The sequence below is a fragment of the Callorhinchus milii genome, unplaced genomic scaffold, assembly GCF_018977255.1.
Source record: "Callorhinchus milii isolate IMCB2004 unplaced genomic scaffold, IMCB_Cmil_1.0 Scaffold10, whole genome shotgun sequence".
NCBI classification, from domain to species: domain Eukaryota; kingdom Metazoa; phylum Chordata; class Chondrichthyes; order Chimaeriformes; family Callorhinchidae; genus Callorhinchus; species Callorhinchus milii.
In genome coordinates this window covers 8,655,023-8,678,426 of record NW_024704751.1, presented here as the reverse complement: position 1 = coordinate 8,678,426, position 23,404 = coordinate 8,655,023, and the positions used below count along the sequence as shown (strand labels likewise).

General features: G+C 43.4%; 1 protein-coding gene across 1 annotated transcript; it reads left to right on the top strand.

The window, feature by feature from the left end:
• Nucleotides 1-1,354: 1,354 nt before the first annotated feature.
• On the top strand, nt 1,355-23,113 carry crk (v-crk avian sarcoma virus CT10 oncogene homolog). Its single transcript, XM_042338527.1, has 2 exons — nt 1,355-2,148; nt 14,252-23,113. The coding sequence occupies exons 1-2, from the start codon at nt 1,393-1,395 to the stop codon at nt 14,387-14,389; spliced, it is 894 nt and encodes a 297-aa protein (XP_042194461.1). The 5' UTR covers nt 1,355-1,392; the 3' UTR covers nt 14,390-23,113.
• The last annotated feature ends 291 nt before the right edge of the window (nt 23,114-23,404 follow it).

Below are 23,404 nucleotides of genomic sequence, written 5' to 3'. Positions count from 1 at the left end.
GGCCATTCGGCCCATCGTGCCCGTGCCGGCTCTTTGAAAGAGCTATCCAAATTAATCCCACTCTCTCCCCACAGCCTTGCAAATTTGTCCTCCTCAAATATCTACCCACTTCTCTCTTCATTCATTCCAGATCCGAACAATATGAAAAAAAAGGCTCCTCATCTCTCCTCTGTGTCTTTTGTCAACTATCTTAAATCGGTGTCCTCGGGTTACCGACCCACCCGATAGCGGAAACAGCTTCTTCCTGTTCACCCTCTCAAATGCCCTCATAATTTTGAACACCTCTACAAGATCTCTTCTTAACCTTCTCTACAAGATCTCTTCTTAACCTTCTCTGCTCCGGGGGGTGGTGGGGGTGGGGTGGGGTGGTGGTGTGGTGGGGGTGTGGTGCTTGGGGGGTGGTAGTGGGGGGGTGGGGGTGTTGGTGGGGGGGGGGGGTGCTTGGTGGGTGGTAGTGGGGTGGTGGTGGGGGTGGGGTGGTGGTGTTGGGGGGGTGGGGTGCTTGGGGGGTGGTAGTGGGGGGGTGGTAGTGGGGGGGTGGTGGGGGTGGTGTTGGGGGGGGTGGGGTGCTTGGGGGGTGATAGTGGGGGGGTGGTGGGAAGCAGCAAGAGGTTGTGTCAAACACATGTGCACACCTTTACGGAAGTTTACATCTGCGACGTAGCAGCTCCATGGAAACGACGTCCCAGCGGTGCGCGCGCGCGTCACGGACCTCACCAAGATGGCGGCCGAGCTGGCGGCGGCGGCCCGGGCGCATGCTCCGGGTGGCGCACTTCCGGCGGGTGAGGGCCAAGGCCGAAAGTTTTTAATTTGCCGTCCGCTGCCCAACCGCCGCCATTTTATTTGGAGTTTGTGGAGCGAGAATTACAGCGGCTTTGCCTGACCTTCCCCCCTCCCCCCCCTCCACCCCGCCCCCACCGCCTTCCCTCCCGGAGGGAGAGATATCGCGGCCGTTTTTTTTTAAAAAAAAGATATATTTATTTGTAATTTATTTCATTCGTTTTCGGGGGGTGTGGGTGGGTGTGGGGGGGGAGGGGGACGGTCTGCCCCCAGAGCCGGTCGGTGTGGGTGAAGTTTCTGGGCCGACAGAGAGAAGCGTGTGTGTGTGTGTGTGTGGGCGGGAGGGAAGGAGGGAGGGAGGGAAGGAGGGTGTCGGGAGGGGGAAGAGAGAGAGAGAGAGACATCGATATAAATCGATTGGCTTCGCTCTGGGGAGGGAGGGAGGAGGGGGCGACTTGTGAGGTAAACGCGGGAGGGCCTCATCACGGAGGCCTGAGGCCTAAGCGGTGAGAAGGGAGACCGCCAAAAGAGCAGAGCAGAGTCGGGGCGGGCGGGTGGGGGGAGACTGCTGCTGGCGGCGGCGGCGGTCAGGTGGGGGGGGAAGCAGGGACAATGGCCGCCAATTTCGACGCCGAGGACCGGAGCAGTTGGTACCTGGGCCGGCTGAGGCGGGACGAGGCGGTGAGCCTGCTGCAGGGCCAGCGGCACGGGACCTTCCTGGTGCGGGACAGCACCACCATGCCGGGGGACTACGTGCTGAGCGTGAGCGAGAACTCCAAGGTGTCGCACTACATCATCAACAGCCGGCAGCCGGGCCGCTTCCGGATCGGCGACCAGGAGTTCGAGCACCTGGCCGGCCTGCTGGAGTTCTACAAGATCCACTACCTGGACACCACCACCCTGATCGAGCCGGTGGCCTCCCGGGCCGGCGGCTCGCTGGCGCGGGCCGAGGAGGCCGCCTTCGTCCGCGCCCTCTTCGACTTCGTCGGCAACGACGAGGAGGACCTGCCCTTCAGGAAGGGGGACGTGCTGCGCATCCTGGACAAGCCCGAGGACCAGTGGTGGAACGCGGAGAACGGCGACGGCCGGCGGGGCATGATCCCCGTGCCCTACGTGGAGAAGTGCCGGCCCAACTCGGTCAGCCCGGCCGCCCTCCAGCACCCGGCCGCCGCCGCCGCCGCCGGCCCCGGCCAGGAACACGCCTCGGGCCCCGGGCCGCACCCGCCCCAGGCCGGCCCGCAGGAGCCCGGCCCCTACGCGCAGCCCAGCGTCACGCCGCTGCCCAACCTGCAGAACGGGCCCGTCTTCGCCAGGGCGGTCCAGAAGCGGGTCCCCAATGCCTACGACAAGACGGCCTTGGCCTTGGAGGTAGGTCGTGGGCAGTCTCTGCGGTGGGGACAGGTGTGGTGGCCTTCCAGGTGCTCCTTCCCCACTCCTTCTCCCCTCCCCCCCCACACCCACCCCCTTTTGACCTCCTCGACCACATCCACGGGTTGCTTTCGTGTCGCGCCTTTCACGCCGGGCGGTGCCCGTCTGCGCTGGAGACCCTTCTCAAGACCCTCCTCTTCAACCGTGCCTTTGGTCAACCCCTCCGACCGCTGCCCTCCCTCCTGATCCCGACCACCAGCTCAGGTGCGGATCCCTGGCTGTCCAGCGCCTTGGTGTTGTTGGAGTAGTTCTACAGACACTGCTGGCGTTGTTAGCTCACACGCTGTGTGAACGTTGTAAGGATAATAATAATCCTTGCATTTGATATAGCGCTTTTCACGTCGGGAGGACGTCCCAAAGCGCTTCACAGAACACACTGTAAAGTGAATTGACTGTATATTTGTGGGCGAACGCGGCAGCCAATGGCGCACAGCAATGTCCCACAAATAGTCATGGATTGAAAATGACCAATTTATTATTGTTTTTGGTTTTGGAGGGATTATTATTAGGCTCTGTGTGGAGTAAGGAAACTTGCCCGAGGTTTGGCCCTCTGCCTGGAATTGAACTCAGGTCTCTCACTTGCAAAGCGAGTGCTCTAACCACTGAGCTACAGGACTACAGGATGTTGACCATTGCGGTGCCACACAGCACTGTCTTGTCAGCATCCAGTATGCCCTCCCCAAAGCCTCCGGGAGATGCCACACTGCCTGATATTCTATTTCTAGCAAGAATTGCTGAAACCAATTGTGCCCCTCCTGCAGGTTAAACTAGAACAAAATCTGTAACTTTCCAGATCTGTAATGTCAAACTCCCCAATTCGGCAGTAAAGAATCCAGTTTGCTAATATAAATTAGACTGTTACTGAAAGTTGAGGCGAATCTGTTTTACCAAAACATCAGAAATCTGCAGTTTGTGTCCTCTGCCACACCAGGATCCACAAGCCTATCATGGCTATCATTGTTTGGTTCCAGTGACTCTGCCAGGGGATCGATTCAAATTTCTTGTCCTCGCATTCAAATCTCTCAATGGTCTTCAGTGGTTCTGCTCCATTCTCTGAAACTCCAACTCAGAGTGTCTCCACAAAAGGAGAAATTTCCTTCACTTCTGGAATAGTGTCATAGGTTCTTTAATATGCACATTAACAGCCAGCTAAGACCTTGGTTTAACTTCCCAACTGAAAGATGGCACCTCCCTCAACACCGTACTGAAATGACAGCCTAGACATTGAGTATAAAGTTCCTGATACTGAATTCAAACCTACAATGATCTGACTCAGAGACAAGATTGCTGCCAACTGAGGCAGGCTGATAAGATCAGGGCCCAAGTTGTATTGTCTGAAGATGACAGGGTTGGAGGAGAGGGAGGAAAGAAAGAGTTTGGTATTCCTGTACTAATTTTATACTTTATATTAAGTTTTGAAATGGCATGGAATATATGTCAATACTAGGTTGATCCATTGTTTTTGATAACAAAAACCGAAGTCGCTGGGAACACTCAGCAGGTAAGGCAGCATCTATGGAGAAAGGAAAGTGAGTCAACGTTTCGGGTCCACGGCCCTTCGTCAGAACTGGGGCATGTTGGGAGGGAGAGGCTTTTAAGGACTAACAGAGATGGGGGAGACAGAACAAGGAAGACAAAGGAGAAAATGGGGTAGAGGACAAGGGATGATGGGTTAAAGAGGTGTTTGTGTTTTGTCCATTGTTTTTGATATTGATTGCTCTCTTGATGATCCAGTACATAAAGGTGCCATAGTGACCCATGTCGAACATAACTTTGTTTGAAGCCGAGTTATCTGATCTCTGCCTGGGCAGAAGTTGGTGGCTACGAATTGTCCTCAGTGTGGCTGGATAGGGAAAGGCAAATTAACCGGAGTTTCTGTTTTTGATCACCATCCAGTAACCACTGCTGAAAAGCATCGATAAGCGGACAAGAGATGAGAACATGATTTAAGTTCATCACGGTACCCCGCCCAGTTGAGTAAGCTGCAAGCACTAAATTAATAATGATCCTTGCATTTGATATAGGGACTTTCACATCAGGAGAATGCATCAAAGTGTTTTACTGGACTTGGTGTAAAGTGCAGTGGCTGCATATTTTGTAGGCAAGCATGCCAACCAATTTGTGCGCATACACTGTATACTTTGACGTGTTGTGGACAAACAATCCATTTAATCCTTTGAGGAATGGCTCTACAACACTTTTATGCCCCATCCAGGATAAACTGAGCAAAACACAGGGCAGCGGTCTAACCTGAATGATCCCACATGCTCAGCTGGATGTACAGAAAATGATTGAAGTATAATTACATCAAAATTATTCCAGGGCATTGGAGTAAATAAGTATCTCAAAAGATTTCAGCATCATATTTAATTTGCTTTTTCTTTTTCTTGGGTCGTTGTATAATATAATTATACTTTGACCAAAGAAAATAACTGAATGCTTTTGTTTGTAACAACGCCCTTTTGGTGTGGAGCATCTCTAAGCATTATAATTCTGGCATTTGTAGGTCACCTACAGTAATTGCACCAATTACTGTAACCCTTGGCGCAATTATTAATGCGAATCATATACAGGTTGAAAAAGAGGTGACACCTTAAATGATGTCTAGAAACTAATTCCAGGAGCCTAATGTGACAACCTAGTATTACGCTGCAGATTTACGTGCAATTAGGTGTTGTGCTTTTCCCAGCAATGCCTCATATTTTGTCCCCTTGTTGTAAAGTCAATTTGGTCCTAAGTTCAGTGATGCTTTTTGCTGGAAAAAGTGTAATCTGATTTTGTCCAAATCTTGTCCTGTGTGCTAAGAATCGCAATTTCAGAACAACAAAAAGAAATTACATTTATGTAGCACCTTTCACGTTGGGAGGACGACCCAAGGCGTTGAACATAAAGGATTCTTACACTCCTGGTTGTGATTTCCTTAGCTTTCTGTATTAGAGAAGTTTTACGATAACGGACCTTGCCCTGTTTGCAAACAAACTGTGTTTTCTTTATTTTAAAGAATCTAATTTGGGGGTATGAGTGAAAGAAATGCACCCAACACTGTCCAGACTAATGGAGTATCAAAGAAAAACGAGGAGCTACGAAAATAATTTGCAGCATCTATATTTGCAATATTTATAATGCTTAGAGATGATCCATTCCATTGTTTTAAAAAATACAAAACGAGGCAGTTTTAATATCAAATTATAACAAAGATTAATCAGTAATTTACAGTTGTTGGAGTGCTAATAAATATTTTGAATGATAATAATTGAAATAAAATCTAAATTACTTTTAGTGTAACTGGGATTCAAAGATTTAGATATTTGTGGAACTAAACAAGAACAATTGCAAATGCTGGAAATCCAGAACAGGTCAATCAGCAGCTGAAAGTAAACTAAACAGCAGCTGAAAGTAAACTTGTGGATTGTCCTTTGATTTCATGTTTCGTATGCGTGCCTGTCTGTTGAATGCATTGTTTGCAGATCGAGCTTGATTCAGAGTACTCAATTTGGTGTCTGTTGGTTTTGATCCTAAGAAATGGGATTCATGGCAAACTTTGGAAAAACTGTCCCCAGAAAAACTTTGGGCAGCCAAGTCGTGTAGTAACATGTTGTGCTACAGAGAAATGCTTTTTCTAGAGCTGAGGAATGCAACCTCATGGATAATTTAAATTACAAAATAAGATATTGCACAGGAAGGGAGCTTCTCTTTTTTTCCTGGAACAGTGTATTCCCTCTGAGTAAGGCTGCAACAATTTCAGATTATGTCCTTTTTCATGAGTAACAATTCCATTGGTCACCAGCGATCTAATCTGATCATCCTAATTACTCAGTCAATGGATGATAGAAAGTTGTAGCAGCAAATGTGGGTAGTATTACTCTGCTCTGAAATGTGACTATTGGACAAGCACCACTGCTTATTGACAATGTTTAAAAGTCAATTTTAGAACAGAAGGAAGCTGCCTTGGATTAATGCTTTTCCGTTTTAAATTTACACATCCGCTTGATGGAAATGTGCTTTATACCGTTCCTTTTACTTCTGTTGGTTTATTTATTCTCACTAGATTTAGTATGTTGAGAGTAACTGCTTTCTCAAAATCCAATGCCTCATGATACTCGAATGTTTTGACATTTCTGTTAATTTGTTAAATACGTTTTCTTTAAACTGCATTGACATATCATTACTTGTAGTGACTGAGCAGGGGGCTGACCTGACATATGCTTTAACTGCCAAGATTAACAACCGCTTGCACTGTTGGCTCAGTTAGGCCCCTTTATAACTTATCAGAAACAGTGATGACTTTTTTTTTAATCGTTTGGCCTTTAAAGGCACGAAAGCTACTCTCGTTGTTTAGACTGCATCGGATGTGATGCAGCTTCTTTTCAAATCATCCCCTTTCGAAGTTTCGGAATTACTATCCTGGTGGTGCCGAATTTATCTTAAACAATGGAAATGGCCAGTGTTGTTGACTGATCCACAAATGTGTTATCAGATAAAGGGTTAAAGGGTTAGCAATGTTTTTGGAATGTTCTACTAAAATATTCAGAACCCCAGGGATGGGTCTATATGCTTTTCCTCTACTTTGAATGGCGTCACTGATTAGATAGTGACTCTACAGTACTCTATGCGCTCCTAAATAAATTCGTAAGTAGGTCTCCCAGAGTTATAATAATATATATATTATATGCTTGCTACTGACAGATACTGAAACATTCAGTTTTCAAGGTAATTGTGATTTAAATCTAATTTGATATGCGTGTGAGTGACTGTTCTGCTGACCTGGTTGGATATTTTCTGATACTTGTGCTGGTGTGAACCTTGCATTATGTTTGTAGGCCTGAGCATTCTTTGTGCCTAACATACCTGTAGTAATACTTGGCATGTTAGTATACTTTCAGTTTTCTGTAATGTTAGTGGACTGATATTGTGGTTTGTGGAGCAACATTTGTATTTGGCTACACCTACTGTTGTAGGTGTGTTGTCAAATGGCCTGCAGCTTACTTTGTGAATTTAAGCTATGCCGCAGAATGCTGAAACAATATCTTCTTCCCGACTTTCTCAATGGAGAAGAGAGAACTAGGAACAAAAGGCAGGAGAAATGGAACAGTTAAAGCCACTTGAGGAAAAGTTAGACAAAGTAAGGAATGAAAAATGTCTGATCACGTAAAATGGACCCCGGGGTTTTACAGCTGACTCTAAATAAATTTCTTCCAGATGTAAAAATAATACTGATCCAAGCATGACGCATAATTTAAGTTACATTCCAGGCATTGTATTCGTTGATTAACGCAGAATTCGTAAAGGGCTAGTTACATGATAACAGTGTCATTAGTCACTGCCATGCGCACAAAATCTCATTGTCATTACAGAGTTACATCTTCAAAGAAAGAATCTATTTTAATAGATTGTCGCAGCAAAAATCAGTGTCGCTTGTTATGTAAACCGTGATTGCTCAATGAGGGGCAGCAGAGATTTCCAAGTCTGCAATATCTAGGACTGAGCCTACCTGGAAAATCCCTATTTAGGAGATATTACTTTGAAATTCATATTGCTGATCGCAACTGAATATTTCCCTGTTACAAATAGCCTTGTATTTAAAGCTAAGGAAGTACCTAAAGGAAACAATTTGCTGAAAGCAAATGTTAAAAGGAGGTGTTGTGAAATTTCATTTATCATCAACTGACCGGTTAGGTTATGGCAATTGGTAAAAACTGTTTTGCACATTAAAAGAATCATTTGTGAAGGTGTTGATTCATTAATGTGGTGGACCATAGGGGTTTGGACACTGCTTCCCTGCCATAATTTCCAGGTTTTGTTGAATGTCTGCACTCGGTGCCATACAAGGTTAATATGAGTCTGCATAGTCTGTATCTAGTGGCCATTTCAAAGCAGCAAAGGCAGACGAACAGAAAGAAGCCTGCTGCGTCTTCAAGGAATAGCCTTTGATAAGAGAGAAAGTAAAACGCTCAGAGTTGTGGACAGATTGGCAGGTCAGATTTAAATAGTTTTGTTTCACGCTCTTTAATTGGTTAGACTTGTTGTATTGGTGGCTCTACACTGAGAACATGCCTTGCATTTCAATGATATTGCAGAATTTTACCGTGAACGTGAATTACCATGATGCTTTCGGGTTACATGTGCGGATTGACATGGCCTTGTTGGATATGTCCAGATGGTAGGGTAGGAAAGGGGATTAAATCCATAAATTAGAAATCATCACCCAGATCGATAATTTCTCCGTATCCTGTTTCTGAGAGGTTGGCAGAGCTCCTTCAGGTTTTACTTTGAAACTGCTTCTATATATGGTACTTCTAAATCAATTGCTTTGTTTATGCTCTTGAATGCTTCGTTCCTGCTTCCTCCCCAAGTACAGAGGGTATAGGAGGAACAATTCATCAGTTTGCATTGTCCTGCTACCCTTTATGTTGTTGAAACTTCAAGCAAAATGCTAGCATGTATCTCTCATTTCCAACTGTTACTAGAAATGTGACCTTAGATATTGCGGCTTTCTGTTGAGCGCCCTCAGACATTTAGTTAGCGTCTGTTGCTAGACAACGCCACACTCAGTGCCTGGAAGCTGTTTATTCTGCGTTGACTTTTGGAAGCGGTATGAAGCAAGTAATTTCATACCATACAATTTTGAAACAACACATCCTTTAGACGATTCGATATTGTTGCTTTTGTGTAAATTCAGAATTGTGATTGAATTCATCTTGTTTCGCCTTCTTTCCCACCCAAACTTAATTTATTTTCCCAATGTCAGAGTTCGAATGTCTTTTTTTTTTCTCAGTTTAGTCTAAAAATGTACTAATGGTTTGTCATTAATAATAATAATCCTTGCATTTGATATAGTGCTTTATCAAGTCGTCAGATGTCTCAAAGCACTTCAAAATATATTGTAAAGTGGACTAACTGTATATTTTGTGGGAGAAACATGGCAGCCAATTTCCAAACAATGAAATATTATAAAGGGAGACAAAATTACTCATTGGTTTAGAAGAGAGCATTTTAAATAAATAATGGTAGTGTATGTTATTTTCTTATATTTTCAGTTTTAAAGATATATTTATTCATGCAACTTTGTTTAAAAAATGAGGAATATGAGATATGTGAGCTGCTGTGGGTTTTCATTTTAAAGAGCGAATATTATAAAACCCACTTTATCCTCCCCTAAAATTGCAATGCTAAAAAAAATTGACATCTTGATGTAATTTACTCATGATGGCTGGTGACTCTCCAGGTTGGAGTCCTTCTTTGTTCTTGCTCCTCAGTATGACTGCATAAGTGTCAAATCAATCTTAAATGAGAAGTAAAGGTGCATTCTACTGTATTAGTTTTACATTTCTGTTGCTCCTGAAAATGCTGCTATTGTTTCAACTGTGCACATCAATTCAAATGCCTGCACCATGGGGCTTAGTTATTCCCTCTTCACAGCAAGCATTTTCTCTTCTCTCCCTTCTCTCCATACTCCCCTGACAATGCTGCCCTGACTTTGTACAAAGTACAAAACAATGTTCTAATTCTTTAGCTTTTTCAAAAGGACTCTCTGCCTTTTTGAATGTTCTCTCCTCCATTTGAAAGCAGTGACTCGTGCCAGCAACTCTCTGATCCCTTCCACAAGTTGCTATTCACGTTTTAGTCATAGAACTGTGTTGGCTCCATATAGACATATTCCATCGGGGGCTGCACAATAGCAATCGGGCAGAATTGTATCCTGACTAACTGTCCCCTCCAGTTAGTCTGGGGGAAGGGAAACAGATTCTTGCCTCTTGCTTGTTGAATAAAATGGGTAAGAAATTCCCACCTCTTTAAGCAGAGACCTGGAGCTCTTTGTGTAGCCAGAATATGCACAAATACATGTTGTAATATAAATGCACCATGCCACCCACGTAGACTAAAATCTCACTACTACCAATATTGTTTTCAATATAATTTGCCAATCCAAAAACAGCTGCGAGAAATTCGAGGTGTCATTGACAAACTGACAGCTAAGTGTGAGCTGCTGAGAGTGTGTCACAGGGTTCAGTCCAACTGGGAGTTTGAATTTTTCAACACAAATCCCATAGGATTACACAAATGAGGAATTGACCTCAAAACCCTATAGTATTCTGGTTCAAAATACATTTTTAATTAGTCTGGGGGATGGCAATGAAACTAAATTTAGCAGATTGAGTCTCTAACTCTATTGCACCATAATGTTCATGTAGTATTTATGGCTCCACGTTATTAGACAAAATGTATAAACACATTTTGTAAGCTACACTCACTATAGCATTCACTGGTGTACCATAGTGTCCAGTGGGAGCCCTGATTATAAATCAGATTCTCCTATTACTTGTGTTTTTAGATACCCTCCTTTCCTGCCTGCCCATGATGGAGAAAGCGGTTCATATCACCTAGAGAATTCCAAAAGGGAATTTGAGAAGGTTTACTGAACCTTTACATGAATATCTGTGCAGAGACCCTTCCAGGGTAGTGCTTATGCTTCTGTTGTGTTTCCTGACAGCCGGGAAATGAATAATACGAGTTTCTTGCGCTCAGGGTTGAAGCCATAAGATTGCTCTGAAATCTGTTTGGAAAGGTTCCAGTTTGGATATTGATAGCCTGCAACATGGTCACTGATGTAATCTCACCCAAATCCGGTTGTCACATGAATGGGAGTTGCAGCTCTTTTATAGTTACACTCTTGTTTTCAGAATTGAATTTTTACTTTGGGAGAGTGGATTAGGGAAGAAAATCATTTACAGGAAGGACTAGTTAATTGATTACTTTTTCAAAATAAAAGCTTCCTCTGAATCCCTTGCCTTCGTCCCAGTTTCCTGTATATTTTCCCATCGAATACCAGGCAGGTGCTCTGCTGCCAGATCTCAAGGCTCTTCATGAAGCAGCAATAGAGCAATTAGGGGGACGCATCATGTACACATTTCTGCCCACTGGAAGGAAGTACCCTAATTCTATGCAGTACCTCTGCTGCGAGCATGATCAGGGCTCAAACCATGTGAGGATGCTGTGTGTGTTATCCACTGTCCGCTCCTGAAAATTGGGTGTTTGACTGCGCATTACAGCTGTTTTGGGAGCCATGGGTCAGTGGGGAGCTTTAGCCTACAACCTTCCTTCTGAGAGCCACGATATCAACAACTGAGCCAAGCTAACAGCTTGGAAAAAACAGGTGCAGGTTGCTTCGAAAAACCCGGATGAACCAAAGCTTACTTGGATCCACTCAACTGTATGGTTTGATCTGTAGTTTGTAAAATGTTTACCACCGGATCTCTTTGAAATCCAACGATTATAAAAACAACTATTGATTCACATTTTGCCATGCCCACTTCTGTTAATGTTTAGCTTTTATTTGTTTGAAGAGTGATCACTGCTAAGTTGTTAGGGAGTGCCGCCATAAGCTTAACTGTGAAGAAACCGAATTCACGTCACTGGTGATTGTTGAAACCTCGGTGTGATTCAGCATAAAGTTGGCAGGTGATTTAAGAGCTAACTGACAGGCTCCATAACCAAACAACAACAATTTGCACTTATACAGTGCCCTCTGCATAGGGTAATGTCTCAGAGCGCTTAACGGTGGCGGAGCCTGACTTCAAGCTGGAGGGAGGGGGAGGTAGCCATAAGCACGGTCGAAGAGGAAAGTTTTCAGGCAGGACTTGAAAGAGGGGAGAGAGGGGGCAAGGTGTTGGGATTGAGGGAGCAGTTATCAAATGCAAGGATTATTATTATTATTATCAGCTGGCTCACTTGAGGAACTATTCCAATATACACATGTGGGATTCAGTCTGTATTTGCTCTTGAAACAGTAACACGAAGAGGGAAAGACGTAGACAAACAAATAGGTGTTCATGTTAATCATTGTTTGTTCTGCTTTGATTTTTTTTTAAAAAGGGATGACATTTGGGGTAAATCTTAAGAAAAGTTTAACATTTGGACTTGTGTTGAAATTTCCTCTGGGAGATGTAGGGTGTTGCCGTGATGATAACATTTCCTTCTCTTCTGAAGTGAGTCACTCTTTAGATATCTGTGGCTGTCAGCGATGAGACGGTGCACAGTATTTTCTCAGGTGAGGAAGGCACCAATTATAAAATATAAACGCTGACCTGATGCAGTAGTCTGAACCTGTCGAATTTCTAATGTCTGACTCCTTTGCCTGAAAGAATGTTAGTCTGCTCTTGGTCATCAGACCTCAGCGGCTCCTGCTCATAATGAGTCATACGACTTTTAGATTGCTTCATTCAAGCCACTGACCCTAAAGTTAATTTGCAATCAAGACTGCAATCGTGAGAGAATTCTTTCCTCCTCGTTTAATAAGTTTTTGAATCATCCAGACATGCTATAGTACCAAGTGGAGTTTGAACTCGCGCCATTAAGACTGAGGGGAGAGTGCAGCCAAGTAGCCAACTGATAACTGCTGGTAATATTTGCCTCAGGGATCGAATGCAAGGGGAAAGAGAAATATTTAGTGGATTTGTGCAATTATATGTTTCAAATCTTTTAGTTCTGTTGGAGGTTGATACAATACTTGGAGAACATTGCACAGTGAGCTTGACTAGAGGAGGATGACCGTTTGACGAAGCTTTGCCAGAATTCATTTCCTTCAGCACATGCATCGGGTGGTTCCACTCCAGTTTGTCAGACGCTTTTCCACAGCCAGGGATAATCAGTTTATACAATACACTATTGTGGTACAGGATATAGAGAAGACTTCTGACATAGAGTGAATGTCTTCTGCAGGCAAGGCAGTCTCTGTACGCCTGGTTGGCGATTACAGTAGTTTATTTAGACGAGGCCAGAATATGCAGCATTACAGTTTGGCAGAGATGTGTGAGGCACAGTTCAACAGGTTCTTTCCCTTCTTGTGAATGACTGAAATCTTTCGTCTTCCCACATGCCAGTGAATGTGCCATTGACTCTCATTATGGCTGTTGTGAATTCTAAGAGTTGGCTGTTAACTCTAATTTAGTCTGTGTTGTGGAAAAAGAAACCTTGCTCTTGTTTAAATCTTAATTCAGAAGTTAGGTTTGGATTGATGCCAGTCCCTTGACAGAATCTCTTCCAGGGTCCAGCAACAGCCTGTTTTGTGCTGATTGTGTCAGGCTACAGCTCAGTAACGCTGAGAGATCAGTGGTACTTTCTACAAGCTACAGCAAAGCCGAACATTTCTGTGGATTTGGTAGAGTGAAGCAGAGCTAAACTGAAGGATCTGCTACTCCAATATCATTGCTGAATGCTAAATGATTGTGATGGGTAACTGGTACCTAAGGTGACATGAAAGCGGCATGTGATGTTTTCAGTAATGTTTTGAAGGCTTGTAAAGTTGTATTCTACCCAATCCCAATACTTTTGAAACATTGTGTACTCGTCAAGTATTAGAATTACAAGGCAGGAAGAGAGAGAGAGAGAGCTGGCAAATTTAATCTAACTTCATAATGTAACCGATCTCTGGAGGAGGCAGAACAGTAAGCATTCCACTTCCTGATGTTGTTTACCTGATTTTGACAACATAATTGCTAGTGCAATTACCAAAAAGATTTGACTTTAACCCCACGTCTCCCTTTATTTTGTTTTGTTCTGTAAGCTTTTCCCTTTTTTCCTGTCTTTTTTTTTCTTTTCGTACACCCCGAAACCTTGAAAGGCCTATGCCTTGGTGGTATTTCATTTTCAGTGCTTGAGACCCCATTGTAATTTGTTAAAATGATTGAAGACCAATTCTAGTTCATTGTAAAACTAGCAAAAAAAAAGGATAAAATTTTCTCTGCTGATAACTTCCTCAAATTCACACGGATCGTGAAGGATATTCCTTTCATAGTTGGGACAACCCAAAATTGTTAAGCTGCAAACTTCTCATAGATTCACTGGATTTTGGAGACTGCTAAAATATGAATGGGAAAAAATATGAATCTCAGATTCTCTCCATTATTATCTTTACTTGTGCCCAATGTATTGGACAATTGACACAGAGCACCCTGATTGATTTTGTCCTTTGTCTGAGCCTCGGTTGTTGCACGTTCTTCATGTTGGCTTTCGCTATAACATGTTCTTTTCCCCCTCGTTGCAGGTAGGTGACCTGGTACAAGTAACAAAGATCAACGTGAGTGGTCAGTGGGAAGGAGAGTGCAACAGCAAGCGGGGTCATTTCCCTTTCACCCACGTTCGGCTCCTGGACCAACAGAACCCCGAGGAGGACATGAGCTGAGTGCGTTTGTTTTTAAAAACAGAAGAAAATAGTGATTTGAATTATGGATGGGAGCAAGCTTTCCTTGGCTGTTTATTTCCCCAAACTGACCCATTGATGTTTACACTAGCCCTGTAAGATCATTTTTGACTCATCAAAAGAAAGCCCTCTTTGTGTCTGCAGTGTATGGATTGGAGAGGAGGATATTGATGACGTGTGGTGTTCAGTGCTGCCGCTGATCTCTAAATCAACCTTTAGCTTGTGTGTCGAACACGATGCGCACCTCGTGTGTGCAGCCTTGTCTATCAGTTTTTTTTTCCTTCCAGTGTCATCATTGAAAATGTTGCCTCGTTACCTAAGTTGACAACCACGCCAGCATTCTGATTGGTTAAGCTGTGCCTACTAGAACGTGTATGTGTATTTAAAAAGTGAACGGGTTTAATCCATCACACTCCTCATTACACACACGTACACAAACTTGGCAGGTCTCAGTTGTAACTACTAAACACTACTGAATGGGGGAACATTTGCTACCGGTTTGGGCCCAAATTGACCTGATTGCAGGTGCTTTAATAAGCTTAATACTGTACTTTCAATGGCCTCAGTGAATCATATTTAGCAATCAGGAGAATTTTTTTAATTGTAATCTTTAGAGACAATTTAATTTTGTGTATGGGCTGACATGGTATCTCGACAATGAGTGAGTGACCTTCAGCGTTAATGCATGTAAAGTAATTCAACACGGTTTTGACAAGAACACTATACTGAGAGAATCTTAGGGGTGAGGGGGGTTTCATTTTCACCTTTCAGCCAATTTAACCTCGGATTGGTTGTGATTGCAGCCTTCTCTCAAATGATAACTTTCTCAAAAACTGAAAAATGCCAAGTCTTTATATAAACCCCTCTCCCCTCCAGCAGTGTCTATTCTGAAGCTCTCTGGCATTGCTGGAAAACAAAACACTAAGAACAGAAACACTACAAGAAAACAAAGGGGACGCAAAGGTTTCAAATTATGTTCACTGCCAGTTAATGCTGGATTAAACTATTACTGGTGGGTAAGAAGGACACATGTAATATTCACTTCTTCCCATGGTGGTGTATAGTCTCACACCAGCGGATTGAGTATTCTGTACACAAGCGATTCCGATGTAATAGACGTGAGATTAAAGTTCTCCTGGCACTAGCCTCGCTACACCTTGGGGTAATTCCTAGTTTGCTCATCGAGTCTGTCAGGATCTTAAACTGCCAGATGGGGACCAGAAGTGAGAGAATCCAGTTTTCCTTTGTTTCCAACCAAAGGTGCTCCCTTGTTAAAACGTGTGTGTGTTTTTTCACGATTGATGCCACCTGTTCGAGAGATCCAATGGAACAGCAAGTGCTCTGAAGTGTTGTTGTGAACTGGCCTGTAATCTCTAGTTGTCTTAATCTCTTATTCATGTTATTTACAACATACAACACAGTTAGATTGTAACCTAGTTATCTTCACTTTAACTTTTAATTTTAAACATTTTCTTTGCAAGGTCCAGCTCTGATTTTTTTGATTTATCCCAATCCTGTACATTTGATTTTCAAACTCCCAATGCGATTAATTCTGTATTTTCTTTGCTCTGATTTAGAACTGTAACCTACAATAAGAACGTGGATGTATTTATTGTTCTAGAATTGCTAAATGATGACTTTAGTCCCAGTATTTGGGTACGTACAACAAGGTGCAGAATACACCTTGACTCACCACACTCCAAGACAACTCATGTGGAAATGAAAAAAGAGCCGGAAGAGGAAATGATCAAGTCGTCCATGGGGATTGCTTCAGCTTTTGCTGGCCTTTGGAGAAGACTCCTAGTTGAGAGGGAGAAAGATCATTCCTTTAATCGATAGGGTCCAATTAGCTTTTAAAAAAAATAATCAGTGTTCGAACAGCATTGTGATTATAATTGTATCTTGGCTGTTTGAAACCAAAATTTTTGTTCGCCATGTGGAAACTGGATTGTTGTTGTCCCCCTGCACTTACCTTTGGGCACAATGTCAATAACAGCACACTTTTATGCAAGTAAAATACAAGTTGGAACCTGTGGTATCCTTTCGCTCCACTCGTCATCACCTGTATATATAAATCGGTGCCCCCAGAAAAGCGCCAAGACTGCATGCAACAGATTGGGGAGGGGCTAGAATAGTAACTACAGTATAGATCAGTGTAACTGATTGTGCCAAACATTAACTGTAACCTGTTAATTCCTGAATGGGTGTCTTGTAATGTTAGCTCGCCTCTGGTCAGAAGTGTCGATGGCTTTCTGTTCCCCGCTCTGTTGCACGCGGTATCAATTAATTGTTTGGGCCTAGTGTTTGACGGCTGCAGTTTCATTCATTGCTTTTTTTTTAAAACACTATAGATGTAAAGGAGGGTGTAAGGATACCATTGGTTCTATCTGACAGCGCTGAACATGATGGTATTGATTTGACAAAACAGTGTGTGAGAATTTTAAATGTAATGGGATTAGTGCTGTTGTGAGTGAACACAATTTGCTCTGTGCCAGATATAAACTCCTTGAGTGGAGAGCACTTTAACTGGTTGCATCTCCCTTCTGTTGGCAGTTACAGCTTTCTAAACGTGTGCCTGCAGGACGACAGACAGATTCCATGTCAAAGCACAAGTGTTGCTTTACGTACCAAAGGTCAGCAATGATCATTAAAATAATCACTAACTTGAGCTGTTCAAAGCTGGTGGGGGAGAGGCGGGGTGTGGTGAAGGTCTTTTTTACGTATAATACAGTTTTAACTTGGCATGTGCAGTGTTTTTGAGCGTGCCCAAATAATTTAACTGCCAAAATAAAAAAAAATTGATCTTTCACCAGTTTAGAGAAGAGCTGATTGAGAATCGCTGCAGAAGGCCACACAATGCTGTATGAAATCAGGGTAGGAATCTGTGGTGGGTTAAAGGCACTGATAATGTGAACTGGGCACATGGCTTTATATTTTTCATCACCTCGTAATCTTAAGCAATGAGTATTTCCAGCCAGTTAGTGTTTTGGACCTTTAGTTTTTTGTTGGTGATTGTATGGATTACCTTCCTCTTAACAATGACCCTAGGTGTGTAATCATCTATATGCTGATCAGTATTTTAATCATCATGTATTGAATCGTGACCGACTCCCTCTGCCTTCCTATTGGCACCATCTACCAATCACGGTTTACAATTCGAAAGTGTTGAAATGTTGATGCCTGGGATTGTTGTGTTTGCAATTTGTTTATTCAACGGGATAAGCATTAGAATTCAGGCTTTCGTTCTGGCTTCGAAGAGGAAACATCTCAAGCCAAACCTGACCCAACTCAGCTCACCTTTTCTGTGCGGCTCAGTGCTACGCCATGCTCAGCTGATGCTTGTTTTTTTGTGACCCTGGAAAAAGCTCCCTTTTCTGCAGCTATATCTGAAGCTATGGCATCCTCTTCTCTTCATGTAGATGGTTCTCTATTCATTAAAGCTGTTGTAAATGCTGAACTCTATTCTTATTAGCTGGCTGCTGGTGTCTGTGGCTCAGGATTTGAATTAATGGCAAGGCCCCATCAAAACCAATTTTGAGATTCGTGTTTCACTTTATCAACCAGAGAGCAAGTTTAGCTGCAAGTAGCCACAGCAAGTGAAACCAGGAAAGAAAATCATTAGTGGCTTAGAGCTATGATGTAGCATCATTGGCGCACTGCAATCTTGGTGGATATTCCACTGTAATGTGCAGCTTTGCTCAGAATCATGGACTGTCCTTAAAGTTGGCAAATAGACAATGCAAGAATTTGTTTTAAAAGTCAAATATTTTTGCACCCCCTCCTCCCCAAGGTCTATGCTGACCTCTCAATAGGAAAGACCACCCCTCCCAGATTATAGCCCGCATCAGTCCAGTTCTGTTTTTTGCTACTGGGATGTGTGTGAAAGTAACCTGGCCTATATCTCACCTGTGGGCTGGCAAAATATTGTCCCGGGTTTAATATCGAATGTCTTGATAATGAAACTGTTTGGTGAAGACCCTGTACAGAGAAATTGCACCACAGGCCCAGATTAAGCTGGTGCGTCATGCTCACAGATCATCCATTAGATGCAGCGATTAGCCTGGTTGTCCAAATAGATTTCATAACATAACTGCTTATTAGATGTTTACATTCCCAAGGGATTAAAATACGGTGTCTGCTTTAACTGCTTGCTCTTTAAACTGTCTGTAGGATCAGTGACTGATCTGCTCAGCTCAGCACACGAAACTCGAGGCAAGTGAGATGTAGACCTGTCTTTCTAGTCAATAAACGGTTAAAAGATTAATTATCACTAATTCTCACCTCGAACTGTGCTAATTCAGCTAAGTGTTTTTTTTTAAATGACATCAGTCTGGAATATTGTCACTGTGCAATGCACAGTTTAAAGACACACAACAGATGCATGTGTGACTGATGGAATTTCATTGCTGAGCTTTCTTTGCTGGTGATCCAGTGTCACTTCTGCCACACACTTAGCCATTTAGTGGGTCATTGGTTGGGTTTCATTACTGTTCAGAAGAGAAAACTTCTCTTTGAGTTGGTTTGGAAATACTTTTTACGTAAAGTTGAGTTCCTGCCATTCAGTGAGTTGTGTAAACACTTTAGTTTAGAGCTTGTATTTGCCTAACTAATATTGAACAGGGAGGGAGATGAGAAGAATAATCACGTATGTTAAAAAGAAAAACGAGAAATTGGGCAGGAAGGAATAGAGATGATTTGAACCATTGAAATCCTGCTCCCTGGCATTGCTCAGCTTACCCAGATCAAACGATACTGACAGTATTTGAAAGTGTGTAGTCTGTGTAAAAGAAAAGTATCAATCCCAAATCTATGCAAACACAGATACCGGGCATGATTTTGTGTTAACAGCAGCCTCTTCTGATCATATTTGAAGGGAATCCTGTTGATATCCCAACTTGATTGACACTTGAAGAATTAATGACCTTTAATTGGTGCCAATCGAGTATTGTATTCGAGCATTATGTGAATTCTAGAGATGATTAAAGTAGATGTGGAAGTCTGGGCTTGTTCTCAGTGTGATGACACTACACTGTGCAAAAACACTAAACACACAAGCAAGCCCCAGCTTGCTCCAATTAAGCTTTTTGTAATTTTTTCAACCACTACCGTGTGATTTGCACAGCTAATAAACGGAACAATTTCAAGTAGTTTGCCATGTGTATTATTTTGTTGTGACATTATCAGTGGTTCTTGTGGAGATTACTGGCTAGTTTCTATTTCTGACTTATTAATTTTTTTAATGTATTCCAATCATTTTGTCGCAGTTTTTACTGTACTCGGCACTTCTGTACACGGCACTGACAGCTGACTGCTGTCCATATATTTCTGTAATGCACATAAATAATCATTCTGTTTATCGGATAGTTTACCTGAAAAGCAAAGTCTTAAATCGGATTCTGAAACACTACTTTGACCAGATACAGTTCATGTGTACTGTTGTGTTCTGAAGGTAGACGGCACAGACTTTTAATCTATAGTTCTCATGCTTTTTTTTTGCAATGTTTTTTACAATCTTGAAAAGACGAGTTAGCGATCTCCAGGTCCACAGCGACACGAACACTGTTGAGCAGCAACTGAAAAAGTGCAGCATCAGATGACTTTGTAATAGGAGGTGGGATTAGAAAAGCATAATGCATCTGCCTCGGTGGCTCAGTAGTAGAGTGCATTCGCACACTGTGCTTTTCAGCCAGGAACATCCCAGCTTTATGGTAGGTTAGCTGATGTCAGCCATTGTGGTAGTACAATTGGCCTGAGAATCGGAGTGGGGATGGGTAGGAATCAAATAAAAATGCTGCTCCTTTATTACTCTCCGGGCACGTCTGTTCGATGCTAGTGTAGACATGACCGGATTCAGCTTTGACGTCGGCTACAGTTGAACCTCCAGCCAATGCCGTCTAATAGAGATTCCCTTGTGTCTACGGACTCGTCCCAGCGCAATTGGCGTTTTTAGAAGCAAATTGGGGATTATAATCTGACGTGAGGAATCCGGGGCAAGGTCGCTGGAGTTCCGAAAATCACGTCCCTGTAGCAGTAGCTCCTTGTATCAAGATCTTGTGATGTCCCCTTTTTTTTCTCTCTGTTGTATCAATAGCTGTTGATACAGTGGAATCCTGATTTCCTGTTTTGATGGCCACACTCTGGAATGGGGGTGATTCCAAAATACAATGCGTTTGCTGCTGCTGACTCGGTCTTTTGCGCTGGCTGTGATTAGCTCTTACCGTAAAGCTTTGACGCCCATCTACACCAAATGCACTTCAGTCCTGGATCGGCGAAGAGCTTTGGGTACCAGAAGTCACTCACTGCACTGAATAATTTCCCATTGATTGGTCTGGACGGTGTACTAGGTGCAATGGGAGTGTAGAGAATACCTCCAGCAGCAGAACAAGGTCGCTCCTTCCAGTACCCAGTGTCCATATCCCGGACTGTCCCAACGCCTTTGGGCATCCTCCCGACGTGAAAGGCGCTGTGTAAATGCAATTTATTGTAGCTGAGAGTGGTGGGTGGGGGCCCATTTCCTCATGCTGCAGTTGACTGGCTGCTAGGAGAAAGCCCCAATGACTTGATCACTTCTCTCCCTCCCTCGATCTCCCACCACCTCCCAGCAGAAGCTTCCTTCGGATCGCAAGCTCGGCAGTAGGGGATTAGAACTTGTGTGGCTTTGCACAGCGTTGCCCTCTATTTGATTCGGTATTTGAAATTTCTCTTACTTGCCGCCCTACCAGTGAATGAATGGCCGACCGCATCGATGCGTATTGGTTGAATCCGAAGTTTGGTTGCTTGCTTGCACGTGGATTGCTCAGAATCAACTTTCACGCACGTTCTTTGAAATGAATCTGCGAATTTGTCTCAGTGAAAATCGAAAACTGACCAGACAGGGGAAGGTTCGGGGGCTGTGGGGGCGCGGGGCAGGGTTGATGATTACAAAGGAGAGGGGTGGGGTGGGTTAAAGAGAAGAGAAAAAACATTCCGACCTATATCTAAAATAGCCCTTTGCGCACAAAGTTCTCTGCCAAGTGTCTTGGCCCATGTGACGGGTTGAGAAGAAATTGCATTAGCAATATTGTCTGTTCCCCAGGGAACTCACGGCACTATTGTCAGCAGAAGAAAGGAGGAAATCCAGCACTCACGTGGACAAAAACAAGCTGAATTTCTCTGCAATGCAGCAGTTTGTGGTCAGAACACTTGGCAGAGATTTGAATGTGAGGAAAATACTGAGATCTATCATTTGGCGCAAGGGTAGGGACAGCTTTGTGGGATAATGTCTTGAGTATTGCACAAGCGATCTGTCCATATCTCGACAGCTTGCTTGTAAAGTGCTCAGGTTGGAAAAGGTTTAAGTTTCGTGACTATGAGAAAGATCTCGGTGTTCGCACACTGCTGAAACATTTATGGGTCAACTTAATGTTGCAGGATCTGCTCCTGTGTGCCACTCAGTCTCAATAATATTAAAATCCAATTTGTTCTCAGTACTTCGATGCAAACAAAGATTTCTTCAATTTTATCGCATTTTTTAAGAAAAATTATGCCTTTTTTCCATAAAGAATCACAGTGAACATACAGTAAAATCAAAATGAAGCTGGTGATTTAGTCTTGTTCTGTAAAGGGCTTAAAATCAGAAGACTGGTTGCAACTTTTGACACTAAATTTAAATGATACGGTACTTTCCGAATAGAGTGCGAGCATGGATATGATGCTTCAGTTTGATGGGGGTACAGAAATCAGCTGCTACTAAATAATGTGTTAACAAGACCATTCTTCTGGATGGCCTTGCTGGTGTCTCATTTCTGTTTCTGTGTCGTTAAAAGTAATCGTGAGCCTGAAAAAGTCCGTCTTTGTTTTTGGGACGTAACCTTGCACTTTCAAACTGAGCACAGCCACTAACGGTTCTGGGTGTTCAACAAGTGTACGCTTTTCCATCCCTACACTTAACATTCCTCTACCCCATCCCTACGCTTAAACATTCCTCTACCCCAAGCCACTCTGAATTCCTGAAAACAGTGAACATTCCTATTTCTCGGGAAGGGGAATGAATGTCTAGCTTTGTGGGCAAGGAATACTGCAAGGGGGTAAGGACCACAGACGAGGAAGGTACCCGATTCAATCCCGGGGATCAGGAGGGTCTCTACAATGGAGCTTGGTGCCTCTACAGAGAGGAGGGAGAAACCAAAGGGGAGCTTGCTCCTGTTCACTGCTGGAAAATGTTTGTGAATGGAGCTGGGATGATGCCAGGCTGTGGTACCCTTCGTGTCTGTTTGAATAGCTAGCCGACACTCACTGTCCAGCAACCTCACTCACCGAGGATAGCTACAGCCAGAGGTTAGTGGAGGGCCTGGGCTCCAGCAGTGCCTTCGTGAGAGGAGGGAGGAAGATTGAACAGGGGAAAAAAAACTATTTGGTTTTGTTTTTCTTTTATAAAGGGAAGGTTGAACCCGTGACTTTTAACATCCGTCTCCCTCACAGTAAATGCAAGTCACTATTCAAGAGGCTATTTTTGTAATTGTATCGTGTCCTGTTCGTGTGCTGACGGAGGAGTGAAATCAGGATTATTATTGTGGAAGTATGAATCCATTGTGTTAATATGAAGAGATGTGCCATCTATAATACTATATCCTCCACGATGATTGAAATCCACCTTTTATTTTCTGTAGCATGTAGTGTAATGTATGTTTATAATATACCTAGCCAATAAAATCACCTGGGAAATGATGGCTTGTGGAGACTTATTCAAGGAAGTCGCAGAGGTGAAAGGAGCCACACTCTATTGCACCGTATCCTCCAGTCAGGAGACCAGCTTTCTCATTAGTTTATTTGATTACTGAGAGACTTTATTGTCCAATTTTCCTGGGGTGAGAAAGCAAATATTTTATTCAACTTTGTTCCTCTTGCCCATCTTCCAAAGGTAGCCCTAGCCCCAGACGTGCTGACAAAGCCATTCTTCACCAGCGAGGTTCAACAGCACAGCTCAGCGGGTTTTTCTTGCGTGGAGGACATGAGAGC

What these genes read in the sequence shown, in the direction of transcription:
- crk (XM_042338527.1), top strand. Translation starts at nt 1,393, where the DNA reads ATGGCCGCCAATTTCGACGCCGAGGACCGGAGCAGTTGGTACCTGGGC. An exon ending in AGACGGCCTTGGCCTTGGAG is followed by an intron (nt 2,149 to 14,251) that starts GTAGGTCGTGGG and finishes CCCTCGTTGCAG; the next exon opens with GTAGGTGACCTGGTACAAGT.